Below are 18,040 nucleotides of genomic sequence, written 5' to 3' on the forward strand. Positions count from 1 at the left end.
ACGCCGACCAAGATTCCCATCTAGGCTAGTCCCATTTGGCTATGTTTTGCCCATATCACGCTAACCCTTTCCTATTCATGAATATGTCCAAAAGTCTTTTAGATGCTGTAATCGTGCCTGCCAGTTAACAACTCGCTCTATATACCCACTGCCTCTGTGTGAAAAAGGTGCCTCTCGGATCCCCTTTAAATCTTTCCCCTCTCACCTTGAACCTACATACTCTAGTTTTAGACTCCCCTACCCAAGTGACAATCCACCTTATCTATGCCCCTCATCATTATATAAACCTCTATAATGTCACCCCTCAGCCTCCTACACTCCACTGAAAACAGTCCCAGCCTATCCAGCCTCTTCTTATGACTCAAGCCCTCCAATCCCGGCAACATCCTTGTGAATATTTTCTGCATCCTCTCTAGCTTAACCATATCCTTCCTATGGTATGGCAACCAGAACTGCTCATAATATTCCAGGTGCGGTTTCACCAATGTCCTATACAGCTGTAACACAGCGTCCTAACCCTTGTACTCAGTGCCCCGTCCAATGAAACCAAGCATGCCAAACCTCTTCCTCACCACCCTGTCCACCTGTGTCGCTACTTTCAGGCAACTATGTGCTTGTATCCCTAGGTCCCTCTTGTCTACAACACTCCCCAGGGCCAAGTCATTCACTGTGTAAGACCTGCCCTGGTTTAACTTCCCAAAATGCATCACTTTGCACTTGTCCGAGTTAAATTCCATCTGCCGTTCCTTTGTCCACCTTCCCAGTTGATCTGGATCCTGTTGTAACTTTAGATAACCTTCCTCACTGTCCACCACACCCAGTACTGATTCTTGCAGCACATCACTGGTCATAGGCTTCCAATCTGTGAAACAACCCTCCATTACCACCCACTAACTCCTTGCATCAAGCTAATTTTGTACCCAATTGGCTGGCTTACCCTGAGTCCCATGTGGTCAAGCCTACCAGACCAACCTACCTTGCAGGACCTTGTCCAAAGCCTTGCTAAAGTCCATGTAGACAATGTCTAATGACCTGCCCTTGTCAATCCTCCTGGTCACCTCTTCAAAAAAAAACTAAATTAAATTTGAGAGACAATTTCCCACACACAAAGCCATGCTGACTATTGTAATCAGTCCTTGCCTTTCCAAATGCTGATAGATCTTATCTCTCAGAATACCCTCCAGTAACTTTCCCACCACAGAATTTAGGTTCATCAGCCTTGTCCTTGCAGCCCTTGTTAAATAAAGGCACAACATTAGCCACCCTCCATTCTTCCAGTATCTCAACCGTGACTAATGAAGATACAAAAATCTCTGTCAGGGCCCCAGCAATTTCTTCTCTTGCATCCTACAATGTCCAACAGTACACTTGGTCAGGCCCTGGAGAATTTATCCACCCTTACGTACCTCAAGACCACCAATATCTCCTCTTTTGTAGTATCAATGTGTTTCAGGACATCACAGTTCTCTTGCCTTGATTTCTTAGCTTCCATGACTTTCTCCATGGTAAATACAGATGAGAAATATTCATTTCACACCACCCATCTCCTGTGCCTCCACACACAGATTACCACATTGATCCTTAAGGAGCCCTATTCCCTCCCTAGTTACCTTTGTCTCACGATTACACTCCTCAGGAAGGAGATGCCTGAGGCAGATAAATCATAATATACATAGATTTTCCTTTAACTGCCAAAGCTATCTCATGTCCTCTTTTTGCCCTCCTAACTTCTCTCTTGTGTACCCCTACATCTCTCTACTCCTGAAGGGACTTGCTTATTCCCAGCTGCCTGTACCTGACATGTGCCTCCTTCTTTTTCCTGATCAGTACCTCAATATTCCTTGTCAACTAAGGTTCCCTAATTTTGCCAGCGTTGCCCTTCACTCCAGCAGAAACATGCTGGCCCTGAACTCTCCCTATCTCACTTTTAAAAGCCTCCCACTTGACAGATGTCCCTTTACTTGTTAACAGCCTCTCCCAGTCAACCTTTGCAAGTTCCTGTCTAATGCTCTGAAAATTAGCTTGTCCCAGTTTAGGACTTGTGGACCAGTCCTATCTTTCTCCATAACTATTTTATAAGTAATAGAATTATGGTCACTGGACCCAAAGTGCTCCCCCACTGACAATCCAGCCACTTGTCCAGGGTCATTTCACTCCTTATTCCAGGGACGCTGAGACTCTTTACTTCCCTTGATTCTGCTTGTGTCCTTTCCATCCATGTTTCTGCTCTCTGTGGGGAGGTATTGTTTCATTATTTTGGTGAGGGTGTTTCACTATTCGTGAGTGCAGCATCGAGTTGATTGCATGTCACTTCTGATTACAGGGCAAGGAGGCCTGCTGCTTTGGCAAGAGCTCGGTAAGTATGTACCAGACTGTGTGTGACTTTGGTAGAAATTGTTAGTATCTTAAAATGGAGCAGTTCATCTTTGCAAAACTTGCACTGGGAGCAATATACTAATTTATTTTATGATTATTGAATCTTCTTCTAGTTAGAATCTTTTTTCCCAGGGTGGAAACATCAAATACTAGAAGGTGTAGCTTTAAGGTGAGAGGGGGAAATTTTAAAGGAGATTTGCAAGGTGAGATTTTTTTTTACAGAGTGGTGGGTGCCTGGAACACACTGCCAGGGGATGTGGGAGAAGTAGATGCGATAATAACGTTTAAGAGGCATTTAGACAGACACATTAACTGGCAGGGAATGGAGGGATATAGACCATTTGCAGGCAGTGGGGCTAGTTAGATTGGCGTCACGGTTGGCACAGACATATTGGGCCGAAAGGCCTGTTCCTGTGCTGTACTGTTCTATGTTCATGTTCCCTGTTCTTATTAGCTGCACCATTTGCTGAACAACAAAGTAGGTGCAGTATGGGTTGGATATAGAGTGAAGTTCACACAAAACTGTCCCATCAAGCACATTGAGGGCAGGACAATTCAGGTTGGATGTAGAGTAAAGCTCTGTTTACACCGTCCCTTCAAATACTGCTGGGAACGGTACAGCACAGGTCAGATTAAGAATAAAGCTTTCTCTGTACTCCTATCAAACATTCCCAGGACAGGGACAGGATAGCACAAGTTAAACACAGAGTAAAGCTCCTTCTACACTGTTTTGTCACACGTTCTTGGGAAGAGACAGGAAGTTAGGCAAAGAGTAAACCTCACTCTGCATGGTTCTGTCACACACTCCCAGAATACTTAAAGGATGAGTTGGATTTGGAATGATGCCTTCTTTACATCACCAGTTAAACATTTCAAGACCTGATACAAAAGATATTTTAATGTTGTATTTAATGATGATGATCATCAGTAGAGGATCATTGAACAATATTGACTGAGAAATGTTGTATTAGTTTTGGATTGGTACTTTAATAATGACAGGCTCACTATATTGTCGTGGTGCTTGTAACATTATAGTCTTAGCATGCTAACGGTATTTATAAAATGTAAGGTTAAAAGTGTTTCAGTGATATTCACTTATAATTTCAGGTTGATAGTATTTGAATAATCTGGGGCTAACACAGTTGTCTAAATACAAACTGTTTTTGTAATGTGGAATTAAACTGTACTAATGCCAGCTACATATAAATATAGGGATAATAATCTCTGCCTAATAACACTGTGGTATTTAGGTCAGTACTTCTGTAATGCTGTTTTCACCTTCAGAATACTCTTGATGTAATCCTCAGAAATGCTAGGGAACCAATAGTTTAACGAAAAGGAAGAATTAAAGAAAGTTTGTTTTAGTTAAAACTAAATAGTGTTGGAGAAATTAATGGGACTGCAAGTTGATAAATGCCCGGCGCCTGATGGCCTGCGTCTCAGACTACAGAAGGGGTAGACGTGGAAATGGTGGACATATTGATTGTCATCCAAAGTTCCAGAGATCGTGGAGCAGTTTCTATAGATTGAGGGTGGCACATGTAAACCTACTATTTAAAAAATGAAAGGAAGGAGTGAAAAGAGGGAACCAAAGCTGAATATTCGATGTAAGAACAATACTAGAGTCTATTTCAAAGGATGTGGTAACAGAACCATTAGCAAATGTCAGTGGGATTAGACATCACCAATATGAATTGTGAAAAGGAGATTGTGCTTGATAAACCTCCAGGAATTTTTTGAGGATGTAACTGGTAGGGAAAAGCAGTGGATGTGGTGGATTTGGATTTTCAGAAGGCTCTTGATAAAGTCCCACATGAGAGGTTAGTGTGCAAAATTAAAGCAAGGGTTGGAGAGGTCAGAGCAGTACAGCATGGATACAGGCCCTTCGCCCAACCAGTTCATGCTGACCACTGGTGTCCACCCAGCTAGTCCCAAATTCCTGCGTTCAGCCCATATCCCTCCAAACCCTGCCCCTCCATGTACCGATCCAAGTGCTACTGTACCTGCCTCACCCACTTCCTCTGGCAGCTCGTTCCATACACTCACCACCCTCTGTGTGAAAAGTTGCCCCTCAGGTCCCTTCTAAATCTTTCCCCTCACCCTAAACCTCTGCCCCCTAGTTCTGGACTCCCCTACCCTGGGGAAAAGACTTACCGTCCACCTTATCTATGCCTCTCATAATTTTAAACATTTCGATAAGGTCGCCCCTCACTCTCCTACGTTCCAAGGAATAAAGACCCAGCCTGGCCGACCTCTCCCTAGAACTCAGGCCCTCGAGTCCTGGCAACATCCTCGTAAATCTTTCTGCACTCTTTCCAGTTTAACCAGGTCTTTCCTATAACAGGGCGACCAAACTGTCCACAGTTCTCCAAGTGCGGCCTCACCAACGACTTATACAACTGCAACATAATGTCCCAACTCCTATACTCAGTGCCCTGACTGATGAAGGCCAGCGTGCTAAGCGTCTTTTTCACCACCCTGTCTACCTGTGACGCTGCTTTCAACGAACTATGCACTTGTATTCCTAGGGCCCTCTGTTCCATTACGCTCCATAGTGCCCTCCCCGTGTCTGCGTGGGTTTCCTCCGGGTGCTCCGGTTTCCTCCCACGTTCCAAAGACATACGGGTTAGGAAGTTGTGGGCATGCTATGTTGGCGCCGGGAGCATACGACTAACAAAGATATCTTATCTTATCATAGTACAAGTCCTATGCTGGTTTGATTATCCAAAATGCATCACCTCACACTTCTCTGTATTGAAATCCATTTGCCACTCCTCGGCCCACTTCCCTCACTGATCACGATCCCCCTGTAACCTACAATAACCCTCTTCACTATCAACAACACCTTCTAATGTTGTGTCATCCGCAAACTTACTGACCGAGCCTTGTGCATTTGCATCCAAATCATTGATATAAATAATGAATAACAAGGGTCCCAACACCGACCCCTGCGGCACACCACTAGTCACTGGCCTCCATTCCGAGAAACAACCTTCACCTCCACCCTCGGCTTCCTACTCTGAATCAATTTTGAATCCACCGAACCAGCTCTCCCTGGATTCCATGGACCCAACTTCCAAACCAGCCGACCATAGGCGGGACTTTGTCGAAGGGCCTTGCTAAGTCCGAATGGACAACATCCACTGCCCTCCCCTCATCTACCTTTTGGTTACCTCTTCAAAAAAACTCTAAAAATGTTTCGTCAAACGTGACTTTCCACGCACAAAGCCATGCTGACTGCCTAATGAGACTGTCTATCCAGATGCTGGTAGATCCTGTCCCTCTGAATCCCCTCCAGTAACTTCCCACCACTGATGACAGGATTTACCGCCTGTAGTTCCCTGACCTGTCCTTTCTTCCCTTCTCAAACAACAGAACAACATTAGCCATCTTCCAGTATTCGGGAACTTCACCAGTGGCTAACAATGAAGCAAATATCTCTGCAAGGGCTTCCACAATTTCTTCTCCGGCCTCCCACAAAGTCCAAGGATGAGCTCAGTCAGGCCTTGGGGATTTATCCACCTTAATGCACTGTAAGGCTGCAACTACCTCCTCCCTACTCCTCCCCAGTAATATAAATTTCCTCCAAAACACCTCCACTAGTTTCCCTTATATCTTGAGCAACCATGATTTTCTCCTCCATGTTAACTGAGGAGAAACATTTGTTAAAAATCCCACCCATTTCCTGCGGCTCGAGACTTAGGTGGCCCTACTAATCTCTAAGGGAACCTACTCTTTCCCTGGCCACCCTTTTACTCTTTATATAGCTATATAACCTCTTGGGATTTTCCTTAACCTTACCTGCCAGATCCATCTCATGACCTCTTTTTACCCTCCCGATTTCCCTCTTAAGAGTAACCTTATTTTTGTTATAGTCATCAAGGGATTCACTCATCCCCACCCTCCTAAACCCAACATCTGCTTCCTTCTTTTTCTGGACCAGAGCCTCAGTATCCCTTGTCAGCCAAGGTTCCTAAACTTGCCAGGTTTACCCTTCACCCTAATGGGAACATGCTGCCCCTGGACCCTTGATATCACATTCTTAAAAGCCTCCCACTGCCTATTTGTTCATCCAATCGATCTCCGCTAGATCTTGCCTCATTCCCCCAAAATTAACCCTGCTTCATTTTAGGACCCTAACCTGTAGACCTGTCCTATCCTTTTCCAAAACTAAAAGAATTATGGTCACTAGAGCCAAAGTACTTCCTGGCTGCCACTTTGTTACCTGCCCTACCTCGTCCAGTATTGCATCCTCCGAGTAGGGCCCTCTATATATTGACTTGGGAAACTTCCAGAACACATTTCACAAATTCGTCCCTGTCCAGGCCCTTAACACTGTGGGTAGTCCAGTCAATACCGGGGAAATTAAAATCTCCCACTAACACAGACCTATTATTCTTACAACTATGAGCAATTTCTCTACACACCTGCTCCTCAAGTTCCTGCTGACTCCTGGAGGGGTCTATAATACAGCCCCACCAGAGTGACCCTCCCCTTCTTGTTTCTATCTGCATGGCCTCACTGGATGATTCCCCAAGAATGTCATCTCTAAGTACGGCTGTTACATCCTTCCTTATCAATATAGCAACAACTCCTCCTCGCTGACCTGTACCTCTGTCACGCCTGTAGCATATACTGCCATAGATTTCCTCCCACCTCACAAAGTCCTGCATGTTGGCAGGTTAATCGGCCACTGTAGATTGCCCCTGGTGTGTGGGTGAGTGGTAGACTCTGGGGGGGGGGGGAGGGGGGAGTTGATGGGAATGTGGGGGAAACAAAACGTGAACAGTGTAAATGGATGCTTGATGGTCAGCATTGACTCAGTGGGCCACGATCTGTAACCCTATGGTCTCTATGACCAGTGAGAATAAAGGGGACTTTCTCTGAATGACTAGTGGGATAGTGCAGGGATCAGTGCTTGAGCCCCAGTAATGTTTGTTAATGGTTTGGATGAGGGAGCCAAATGTGATACAAAATTGACCAGTGATCGGTGCAGGGTCCGCTGTTGTTTGTTATTTATATTAACAATTTGGATGAGAATAGAAGTGGCATAGTCATAGAGTCCTACAGCATGGAAACAGACCTTTCGGCCCAACATCCATGCTGACCAAGATGTCTATCTGAGCTAGTCCTATTTGCATGTGTTTGGCCCATATCCCTGTAAACCTTACCTATCCATGTACCCATCCAACTGTCTTTTAAATGTCATTATTGTACCTACCTCTACCTCTTCTTCTGGCAGCTCGTTCCCTATACCCACCACCCTCTGTGTGTGGAAAAAGTTGCTCTTCAAATCCCTTTTAAATCTACCCCTCTCACTTTAAACCTATGCCCCCTAGTTTCAGACTTTCCTAACCTGGGAAAAAGACTGTGACGCTCATGATTTTAAATACCTCTCTAAAGCCACCCCTCAACCTCGTACACTCCAGGGGAAAAAGGTCCCAGCCTATCCAGCCTCTCCTTATAACTCAATCCATCCAGTTCCAGTAACATGCTCGGAAATCCTTTCTGCACCCTTTCCAGCTTAGTGACATTCTTCCATAGCTGGGCGACCAGAACTGCACACGGAATATTGTGGTCTCACCAATGATTTGTAGAGTTGTAACATGACATCCCAGCTCCTGTACTCAATGCCCTGATCAATGAAGGCAACCGTGCCCTCTGGCTTCTTCAGCACCCTGTTTACCTGTGTTGCCACTTTCAGACAACAATGTTCTTGTACCCCTAAGTCTCTCTGTTCTACAACACTCCTCGGCCCTGTCATTTACTATGCAAGTCCTGCCCTGGTTTAACTTCCCAAAATACATCACTTTGCACTTGTCCAGTTCAAATTCATCTGCCATTCCTTGGCCCACGTTCCCAGTTGATCTAGATCCTGTTGTAATCTTAGATAACCTTCCTCACTGTTCACTACCACCTATTTTGGTGTCATCTATATTTTGGTGTCATTTGGAATTATAAAAGACTGCAGATGCTAGAATCTGGAGCAAAAAACAAACTACTAGAACTGGAGCAGCATCTGTGGGGGAAAGGAATTGTTGATGTAACAGGTCAAGATCCTTCACCTGGACATTTTTAAACTTTGTTGATGACATTGTAATGAATGGCATCAAAAGCACATACGACTAGTGTGCAAAATAAATAACGAAAAGTGGGGAGAGAGGGGAAAGTAGTTCTGCCGTTCGTAGGAATGAATGGATGACTCGTTTGTATGTACAGGTACCCATAAGTTGGGCATTCACAACTCAGCCTGTAGGTGGGATTGTGAGTTGTGCAGAGGATGCAAAGAGGCTTCAAGGCAATGTGGACAAGGTGAGTGAGTGGGCAAATATACAGTATGCCAGGTGCAGTATAACATGGATAAATGTGAAGTTATTCACTTTGGTAGGGAAAGCAGAAAGACAGTGTTATTTAAATGGTGAGAGATTGAGAAATGTTGATGTATAAAAAGAACAGGGTGACTTTCTACATCTGTAAGAAAGCAAACATTGAGGTGCAGCAAGCAATTAGAAGGCGCATGGTGTATTGGCCTTCATTGAAAGAGGTTTTGAGTACAGGAGCAAGGTTGTCTTGCTGCAATGAGAAAGGGCCTTGTTGAGAACCTTACCTTGAGTATTGTGTGTGTGGTTTTGGTCTCCTTACTTACCATAGAGAAAGTGCAAGGAAGGCTCACCAGTTGTTTGCTGGGTTGGCAGGACTATCATATGAAGAGAGGGGGCATCAACTAGGCCTGCATTCATTTGTGCTCAGAAGAATAGGAGGGGATCTCATTGAAACATACAATGAGGGGTCACAATTTCCGGACATGGTGTAAGACATTAAGGACTGAGATGAGGAGAAAGAGGGTGGTGAACCTGTGGAATTCTATACTGCAGAAGGATGTGGAGGCTATGTTGCTGAATGTGTATAGGAAGAAGGAATTTTCCAGACACAAGATATCAAGGTTTTTGGGGAGAGAGTGGCAGTTTGGTATTGGGATGGAGAATCAGCCATGATTCTCTACTGAATGGCACATAGACTCAAAGGGCTGAATGGCCTCCTCCTGTTCTAGTTCCTGTGTTGTTGCAGGTTGAAGCCGAGCAGGTTGTTGAGTTACTTTTTCACACTTCTTTCTCAGCAATGGTGTGACACAAAGCAGCCAGACCCACTGTAGACAGGAGGTGCTCCAGGTGCAATCTCAGAAACACCTCCAGCAGTACGAGAGGAAACTCCTGTCACTGGAAGCAAGGAGACAGAAGCAGCACCAAGTGACCTTGCAAACATCTAAGAGTAAAGGCACAGGTCAGTCTTCCAATGAAAATTTACTTTGAGCCTCATTCAATCTTCCTGCAGTTCCCCATAGAGCAAATTGCTTTAGTGCACTGCCTCTTATATAGTCAAGTCAAGTTTATTGTCGTGTTCTCAAGTACAATGGGGGAAGAAAAGACAATGCAAAAGCAAGACCTTAGTGCAAATAAAGCGAAGACACAGTCGAAGACGTCTATGGTAACGCAACAGGTAGTGCGATAACAAGAATATAAAAACACAGGAGCAAGAGTTGGCCATTCAACCCCTCCTCTGCTTTGCCATTCAGTAAGATTATGATTGGTCTTGTTCCTTGTCCAACTTCCTGCCTTATGCTCTTACGCCTTGATTTCCTTGGTGTCCATAAATCTGTTTATCCTGGTCTTGAATACACATGGTCATTAGCCATCTGCAGCCTCAGAGGTAAAGTGTTCTAAATAACCAGAACTCTCAAGTGAAGAAATCTTTCCTCGTCAAAGAACAGAAGAAAAAGTTGGCATAATGCACATTGTTGTAAGACTGGAGTCACACTGGGGTCCGATTGGGTAAGGAAGGCAGACTTCTCTCCCTCGGGGACGTACATGAACCAGGTTTCTTTTACACCAGTCTGGTAGTTTCATTGTTACCATTCCTGATGCTATTGATTTAATTCTGTTTTTATTTAAATGTATTTAAATTCTTCAGCTGCCGTGTTGGTATTTGAAACAATAAAACAGAACACTAGAAGGACTCAGCAGGTCGAGCAGCATCTGTGGAGGCAGAGGGTGTAGGTCGATGTTTTGGGTCGGGAGCCTGCATCAGGACTGAGAGAGAAGAGGAAAGGTTGCCAGCATTTCACAGTGTGTATCGGGTGGGAGAGAGGATGAACTGGACAGAGAGGGAGTGATGGGCAGGTGGGACAGGAGATTGGTAAGGTGGATAAAGAGGGCAGAGAACTAGGGTGGAAAGTTCTCGGGATGGCCGTTGTGGATGTGGCGCAGATGCTCCGCAAAACAGTCGCCTGGTCTGTGCTGGTTTCTCCACTGTGGAGGAGGCCACATCAGGAGCACCGAATGCAGTGAACAGGTTGGAGGACATGCAGGTGAACCTCTGCCTCACCTGGAAGTGCTGTTTAGGAATTTGAATTTTGCCTCTAGATTATTAATCCAGGCCTCTGGATTATTAGTTCAGTAGTTTAATTATTTCAATCAGAGTAAATACGCCAGTGTTAAATTGCTGTTATATTGTGCCTTTAACATGGTAAAATATTTCAGACCAGTTTGCAGGAGCATTGCCAAATAAAATTTGACACTGAACCCAAGGAGGAATTTCAGCTGGTGACTAAATGTTTGGCAGATTTTTAAAAGCATCTTAAAGGAAGACACGGTGAGGCTCAGGAAGAGGATTTCAATGGTCAGGGATGAAGCCATTGTGCATTGAGGCAGGTGGAGCTGAGTATGTGGACATAACCGGAAGGAGTCAGAATCCTGGCAGTGTTGTAAGGAAGGAGAAAGCTGCAATCAAAATAGGGCCCAGCAACTTCAGAAGAAAAGAGGATCTGAAACCTGGGGAGAGAAGAGATGCACCCCCCTGTGGGGGTCAGCACCCTGGGGTGGGGTGGGGAGGGACCCACCCCCCTGTGGGGGTCAGCACCCCAGGGTGGGGAGGGACCCATCCCCCAGTGAGGGTCAGCACCCCGGGGTGGGGAGGGACCAGTCCCCCATGGAGGTCAGCACCCCGGCGTGGGGAGGGACCCATTCTCCAGTGAGGGTCAGCACCCCAGGGTGGGGAGGGACACATCCTCCAGTGAGGGTCAGCACGCCGGGGTGGGGAGGGACCTGTCCCCCACGGAGGGTCAACACCCTGAGGTGGGGAGGGACCTGTCCCCCACAGAGGGTCAGCACCCTGGCGTGGGGAGGGACCCATCACCCAGTGAGGGTCAACACCCTGGGGTGGGGAGCGAACCGTCCCCCAGTGAGTGTCATCACCTTGGGATGGAGAGGGACCCATCCTCCCAGTCAGGCTCAGAACCCTGGGGTGGGGAGGGACCCATCTCCCCAGTGGGGGTCAGCACCCTGGGGTGGAGAGGGGGTCAAATAGGGGGAAAAAATGAAGAAAACAAAATATGTTGGTCTTCTCTTAGCATTACCCTGGATGTAACACTCTTGATCCTCCTGTCTGAATCCTCCCAGATACTTTAAGAAAACAACCAGCTTGGGCTGGGTGTTGCTGTGGTGGGAACCAGGGGTAAACTGCAGCCCTCACCAACACTCCTGTCACAAAGAAGCACCTCCCGGTTTGGTGTGAAGAGGCTGCCTGTGTTGGCCGGGCTGGGTCGAGGCCCATTGCTGGGAATGTTCTGTACAGTAATAAACCATCCAGAGCTGAAGTCTATCTCATTGGTCCGGATCAAGAGCTGCAGCTGTTCAGAGCTGAGATGAGGGCCTCAGGGCTGTGTGCTGAGTGTGGACCATTGCTGGTTCCCCACATCCTGCAGTCTTTCTCAACACCTCCTGTTGGATGTGATGGAAGCTGCTGTCTGCCTCTTTTGGTCTGGCTGCATAGCTCTCCACATTCCAGAATTTTATCTATGCTAACCAGCTGAACAATGATTGCTGACCCAGACAGACTGAAGTACCTGCTTGGTCCTTCATTGTCTGGTACAACTGCTGCTATTCTGTAGTAAATGCATGGACTTACAACTACAATGACCCCTCATGTTGCTGATTCCATTACCGCTCTGGTTCCTGGAAATGCATCCTGAGTGCCGGTGCAACGCTGCATATCCGAATTCTGTTTTCCTGTTTGCTGTTATTACCTTAAACTTCTATGCTGGTCACCAACTCTGGTAACCTCTGCTGTCCGCTGTCACATTCTCTTCTCTCCCCTTCTGTCGGGCAGAAGATACAAAAGCTTGAGAGCATGCACCACCAGGCTCCCAGACCCACTCCTCCCAGCTTCTTACATCATTCCCACTCTTCCCCCCTCCCTTACCTCGATCCACCTGCCAGCTCTTCCTCCCCTTCCCCACTCCTTTTTATATTGGCTATCTCCCCTCTTTCTTTCCAGTCCGGATGAATGGTCTCGACCCAAAATATTGACTGTCCATTTCCCTCCGTAGATACTGCCTGACCTGCTGAGTTCCTCCATCTCTTTTGTGTGTTGCACCAGGATCAAGGACAGCTTTTATCCCACAGTTATAAGACTTTTGAATGGACCTGTTGTACAATAAAGATGAACTCTTGATCTCCCAATCTACCTCATCACAGCCCTTGCACTTTATTTGTCTGTCTGCACTGCACTTTCTCTGTAACTGTAGCACTATATTCTGCATTCTGTTATTGCTTTTCCTTTTGTACTACCCCACTGTACTTGTGTATGGAATGATCTGTCTGGACAGCAGGCAAACAAAACCTTTTCACTTTACCTCGGTACATGTGACAATAATAAACCGATTACTTTGTGCATCCCAGAGTCTTCACACACAGTTCCAGTTGCTTCATCGTGTGGTTCAGGGTGTGATGTTGGGGAAGAGGAGGAAGCTACAAATGAGGAGGAAGAGTCTGAAGCAGAAGTTTCTTCACTTGTTTGCAATCCCGAAGGTTTGGAGAAGGCACCCATATCACAAAGAGTCAATGATGAGAAGCAGCAGAAAGCTCTTAAGCAGGAGGTAGTTACCAAACGAGAACTCAGCAGTGGCCAGGCATGGACACAGACCAAAGAGGAACGAAACAAGGAGCAACCAAGGGCCAACCTTCTTCAGATGTTACAGCAAGGGGGCAATCTAAGGTTGGTGCTTGTAATATGAGAATTCCTTCAAGAGCATTTATCCTGAAAGCAATCAATCAATGAGGTGTTAAGTGTTAACACTTGCTGGTGCAGTTGAAACTACTGATGTGCTGTCCTCTCATTTGTTTCCACAGCAAGGTGCAGGCACGCTTAGCCTTTGCTGCTTACCTGCACCGGGTGCAGCTTCGTCTGCTGAGGGAGTGTTGTGGCCAGAATAAAATCACCGTGCAGTCTGAGCAGGAGGAGGAGCAAATGGTAAACAGTGTTTATGAATTTGATGTAGCAGCTACTCAGAGACTGTGATAGTGGGCAGAAATAGAAATCTGCCAGACAAACTTGGTAACCCTTCCTTACTTCATACCCTGAGCTATAGGTAATGCTTCCTGTGTGTGGTGGGGCACCTTTACCCACACAACATGGTGAGTAAGTATGGGATGATTGTCTAGAGGCCTGGACTATTGATCCAGAGAAATGAGTTCAGATCCCATCACAGCAGCTGGAGAATGTATATTCAAATAATTTTAAAAAATATGGAATTAAAAAAACTAATGTTGGTGACCATGGAACTGTTAGATTGTAATAAAACGACAACTGGTTCACAGGGAAGGAAATCTGCCATCCTTAGCTGGTTTGTCCTACATGTCACTCCATGTGACTGTTCTGTGAAATGGTCTTGTAGGCCACTCGATTTTAGGAGTAATTAGAGATGGGCACTAAGTTATCAATCTTGCCCGAGATGACCACATCATTTGAACAAATTAAAAACTATGCACAGGTGCGGTGGGTTGTTGGACTTGGTCTCTAGGGCATAGTGCTAGATTAGGCAATAAGATAGCTAGTAGATATTGTCATTAGTGAAATTGGATCTTCAAGTTATTGCTTGCACTTTTTATGCTATTTCTGCTTCATTCCCTGTAACTGCTGTCTGTGTAACAATTTCTTCAAAGCTTCTCTGGTGCTAAGGGCATTCTGGGGCAAAATATGCAAGGAATATCCTCTCCTGGTCCTATCTTAGTTGGAGATACAAGGGTAGAACTGAAACCAGTGTTTGGGGAATTGATATTGACGGTGAGGTGAGATGACAAGTATTCCCCAGGGTGGTGGGGGCAGTGGGGTGGCTGGAATGTGATCATGGAGCCTTGTCTATTTCCCTTGCAGGAGCTGGTGATCAGATTCCTGAAGCGAGCAGCCAGCAACTTCCAGCAAACTGTGCCAATGGCTGTACCCAGCAGTCTACTCCCGGTTTCTGAGCGTAGACGCATTCTGGCTCAACAGCTAGGGGTCTTCATCCGTTGTTACAGTAAGGTAAGGGTGCATGACCGGAGCCTTACAGTTAGAGCCAGGACAACAGGCTGCATTAAGCCAGCTGGAGGTGAAGGTTCGAAAGCCAATTTGATCATTGTCATGAAAATAATTCAAGGATTGGATAGAGTAGATAAAGAGAAAGTCCTCTGGTGAAGGTGTCCAGAAGAATATGGAGCAGTTTTAAAATTGGAGCGGGCTGTTGTGGAATGATATCTGAGAGGCCTCCTTTAGTGCCTGTGTCATTTGTTGGACAGATGACGCCACTTCACATTTCAGGATTTTTGCCCTTTCCAGTTTTGTATAAAAGCTAAGTATAATGTACAATTCTTCAGGCACCATCTAAGGGCACGCATTAGGTCCACCGAGTGTTAATGCATTGATCTCACATGCCCTAAGGACTATGTCCCATTCAGGTATTCTGACCAGAGCTGGGCACTCCTATTGGTGAGTCTGATAGTGTGTTCTGATCTCTGTGAGCTCGGCATTACTGCATAAGAAATTCACCTCAAATCTGCTTGCTTGGGAATCCCAACTGGAGAGTCACAGAAGAGTTGGTATGGGAAATGGAAAAATGACACACTGCTGCAAGATGGGCAAAGTTCTAAGGAACATTCTTGAGCAAGAATAAAACATGCTTTACACAGAGTCCTCCCTTCTTTACACAGAGTTTGACAGGAAGATGTGGAAATTGCACTGCTCCTCTCTCGTTATGATGAGTGTAAAATTTACAAAATAAGGCGTCACCAAAGCTTCAAAGTGCTCCATTCATTACTCTAGTCCTTCATCCATCTTTGTCTGCTCTTTGTAGTTCGTCCTTGCCCTTGGTTTTTCCTGCATTCACTTGCTTGCTGTTTTTTTCTTTTCCTTTCTGCTTCTACTCATATGGTCTTTCCTTCTGTGGTGGAGGTGAGGGGGTGGTCAATTCCTTGATCTATCAGTTACAATAACGGCAAGTAAGAATTATTTAATATCTTGTGTAACTCAGATGGAAAAATTTTCCCATGCAAATAACACCTAAAACAGTGACCCATGCGTTTATGCTAAAACACAGGAACAACAGAGCGGAGAATGGTTATTAAACCTGTTTCTGAGGGAGGAATGCTGGTCAGGACCTGGTCTTCAGTTCACAGGATGTTTTACAAGTACATCCTAACACTGACTCAATGTTAATGTCCCATCCAACAGCAGGCAACCCTGACAGTGTGGCAGTCCCTCAATGCTACACTGAAAGAGTCAGCTGGATTCAATGCCCAAGTCCTTGAGTGGGATTTGAACACAAAACACTGTGAGTGAAGCTGTGAGTAAGACAGGGAAAGAACAGGAGGTTTGGATTGTCCACCAAAGCAAGTTGCACAGTGAAGCTGTGGTACTACTGGAAACCTGTTCATACCAATTTTTGTATTTTCAACTCAGGAAACAGATCAAATAATTAAGAGGAACCAGATGGATTTGGATCTGGAGACCTGCATCCAACAGGAAGAATTCCAAGTATTTGTCAGTAAAGCCAGGTGAGAGGAATGGAAAATGCATCACACCACTGTGGATAATGGGGATTTGGAAATGACTGCGGCCTCCTGATTTAGACGCTGCTCAGCCTCAGGCCTCTGCATGGTGAGAGGGTGATGTCATTCACCCCTGTCAGGCTGAGCCCAATGTGAAGTCATTCCTGAGATTCGGCTCCAAGAAGTTTCCTTTGTTTCCTTTCGGAATGTTGGAAGAGTTTGGGGAGTGAAATGTGTTACTTAGACTACTGAACCTGATGGGTAAAGGTCTCTGTCTGCGTCTCAGTATCTGCTTTCTAAGGTTTCGAGCCAGTCTCGGAAAAAAGGCCAAGGGTGGGAAATATATGTTGGTCTATCACTCTAATCCCATCAGAACCTTAAAGTACCCAGCCCAATCTGCCCAGTCCAGCTACCCTTCCCCAGCCTGATGGCCAGCGGCAGCAGTTGGGTCATGGGTAGCAGCAGAACTGAAGTTAGATATGGTTGGTCTCTGACTGCAAACTCGCAGTGCTGTCAAAGGAGGGGAGGATATGGGTGACCATGTCAAAGGGGGCCAGGATGGGTCTGCAGTTCACATGTGTGGTGAGTGGGTACAGAGGGAGATATGACCGCAAGGGATGTGCCAGTGGTGCTGGGACAGAGGGATGGAACCAAGATACAATTGTGGCACAGGGGTAAGAAGGGAAAGTGGAGCAACAAACAGTCTGCTGGAGGAATTCAGTGGGTCGAGCAGCATCTGTGGGGGGCGGGGGGAATTGCGGTGTTCATTACTTCCACAGATGCTGCTCGACCCGCTGAGTTCCTCCAGCAGATTGTTTGTTGCTTCAGATTCCAGCAGCTGCCGTCTCTGGTGTCTCAGAGAAGGGAAGGTGGTTGGTTACATTGCAAAGTAGGGAGGTTGAGGAGGACAGATACTGAAAGGCGAAAGTCAGTAAAAGCTACAAATGCTGGAAATCTGAAATAAAATCTCAGCAGGTCAGGCAGCGTCTGTGGAGAGAGAAACAGTTGATGTTTCAGGTTCAGGACCTTTCATCAGATCTGCAAGAGAGAGAAACAAGTTAGTATAAGTAGCAGAGAAGGTGAGGGAGTGTGATGGGTGGAACAGAGGGAACTTCTCTGATAGGTTGAATCATGTGGCAGTTAACATCAGATGCAGTGTTGAGGAAATGTACCCAGGGGAGAGGTTGGGGGGGGCCCAGGGTAACAGTTGATCTCTGGGTATTTGCAGCAACTCGTGTTTTTGTTCCAGATTTCCACCGTTATTACGCCCTCAGCTGTATGTTTACTATACCATCACAATGTCTTTTTCTAAACATGATTTTCAGCGAGACTGAGCTGGAAGAACTGCTCACGATCTACACACGCAAGAACAAATCAGCCAGCGTCTTCCTTGGGACTCAAACCAGAAACAGGAACCAGAGCACTAGCACAGAGGAAGCCAATGGCAAACCCACGAGGAGTAGGCAGCTACAGTGTGAAAGTGAGGAAAACCTAAGATAATTGAACATGCTATAGCTTGCTTCACATTGTTGCATTTCTGTATCAATTCCTTCCGTTATAAATTCCATCAACCCCTTTTATTAATGGAAATTGCCTGTGTAAATAGATTACATTGGAATGACATCATGCAAAACAACTCCTAAATTGGAATTATTGCGATTGGTTTATTAATGTCAAATGTTACTGTTTAAGTAAGAGTCAAAAAAATTTATAAAGCACACCCTCAGATGACTCCAAGGGCTTCACAGGCAGTGAAGTACATTGGAAGTGTGGTCTCCGTTGTGATATAGAGGGTGCGCAGCAGG

General features: G+C 45.8%; 1 protein-coding gene across 4 annotated transcripts in view; it reads left to right on the forward strand.

Annotated features, from left to right (window-relative positions):
- The window catches only part of ttll5 (tubulin tyrosine ligase-like family, member 5), a 310,846-nt gene that overhangs the window by 143,960 nt on the left and 148,846 nt on the right, over positions 1–18,040 (forward strand). For all 4 annotated transcript variants that reach the window (XM_052023200.1, XM_052023373.1, XM_052023446.1 and 1 more), the window contains exons 19-25: positions 2,324–2,356; positions 9,494–9,657; positions 13,113–13,428; positions 13,563–13,683; positions 14,587–14,733; positions 16,147–16,241; positions 17,561–17,715. In XM_052023200.1, the coding sequence (XP_051879160.1) occupies positions 2,324–2,356; positions 9,494–9,657; positions 13,113–13,428; positions 13,563–13,683; positions 14,587–14,733; positions 16,147–16,241; positions 17,561–17,715 (1,031 nt within the window). The remainder of the gene's footprint in view (positions 1–2,323; positions 2,357–9,493; positions 9,658–13,112; positions 13,429–13,562; positions 13,684–14,586; positions 14,734–16,146; positions 16,242–17,560; positions 17,716–18,040) is intronic.

This window comes from Pristis pectinata, chromosome 1 (genome assembly GCF_009764475.1).
Source record: "Pristis pectinata isolate sPriPec2 chromosome 1, sPriPec2.1.pri, whole genome shotgun sequence".
Taxonomy (NCBI): Eukaryota; Metazoa; Chordata; class Chondrichthyes; order Rhinopristiformes; family Pristidae; genus Pristis; species Pristis pectinata.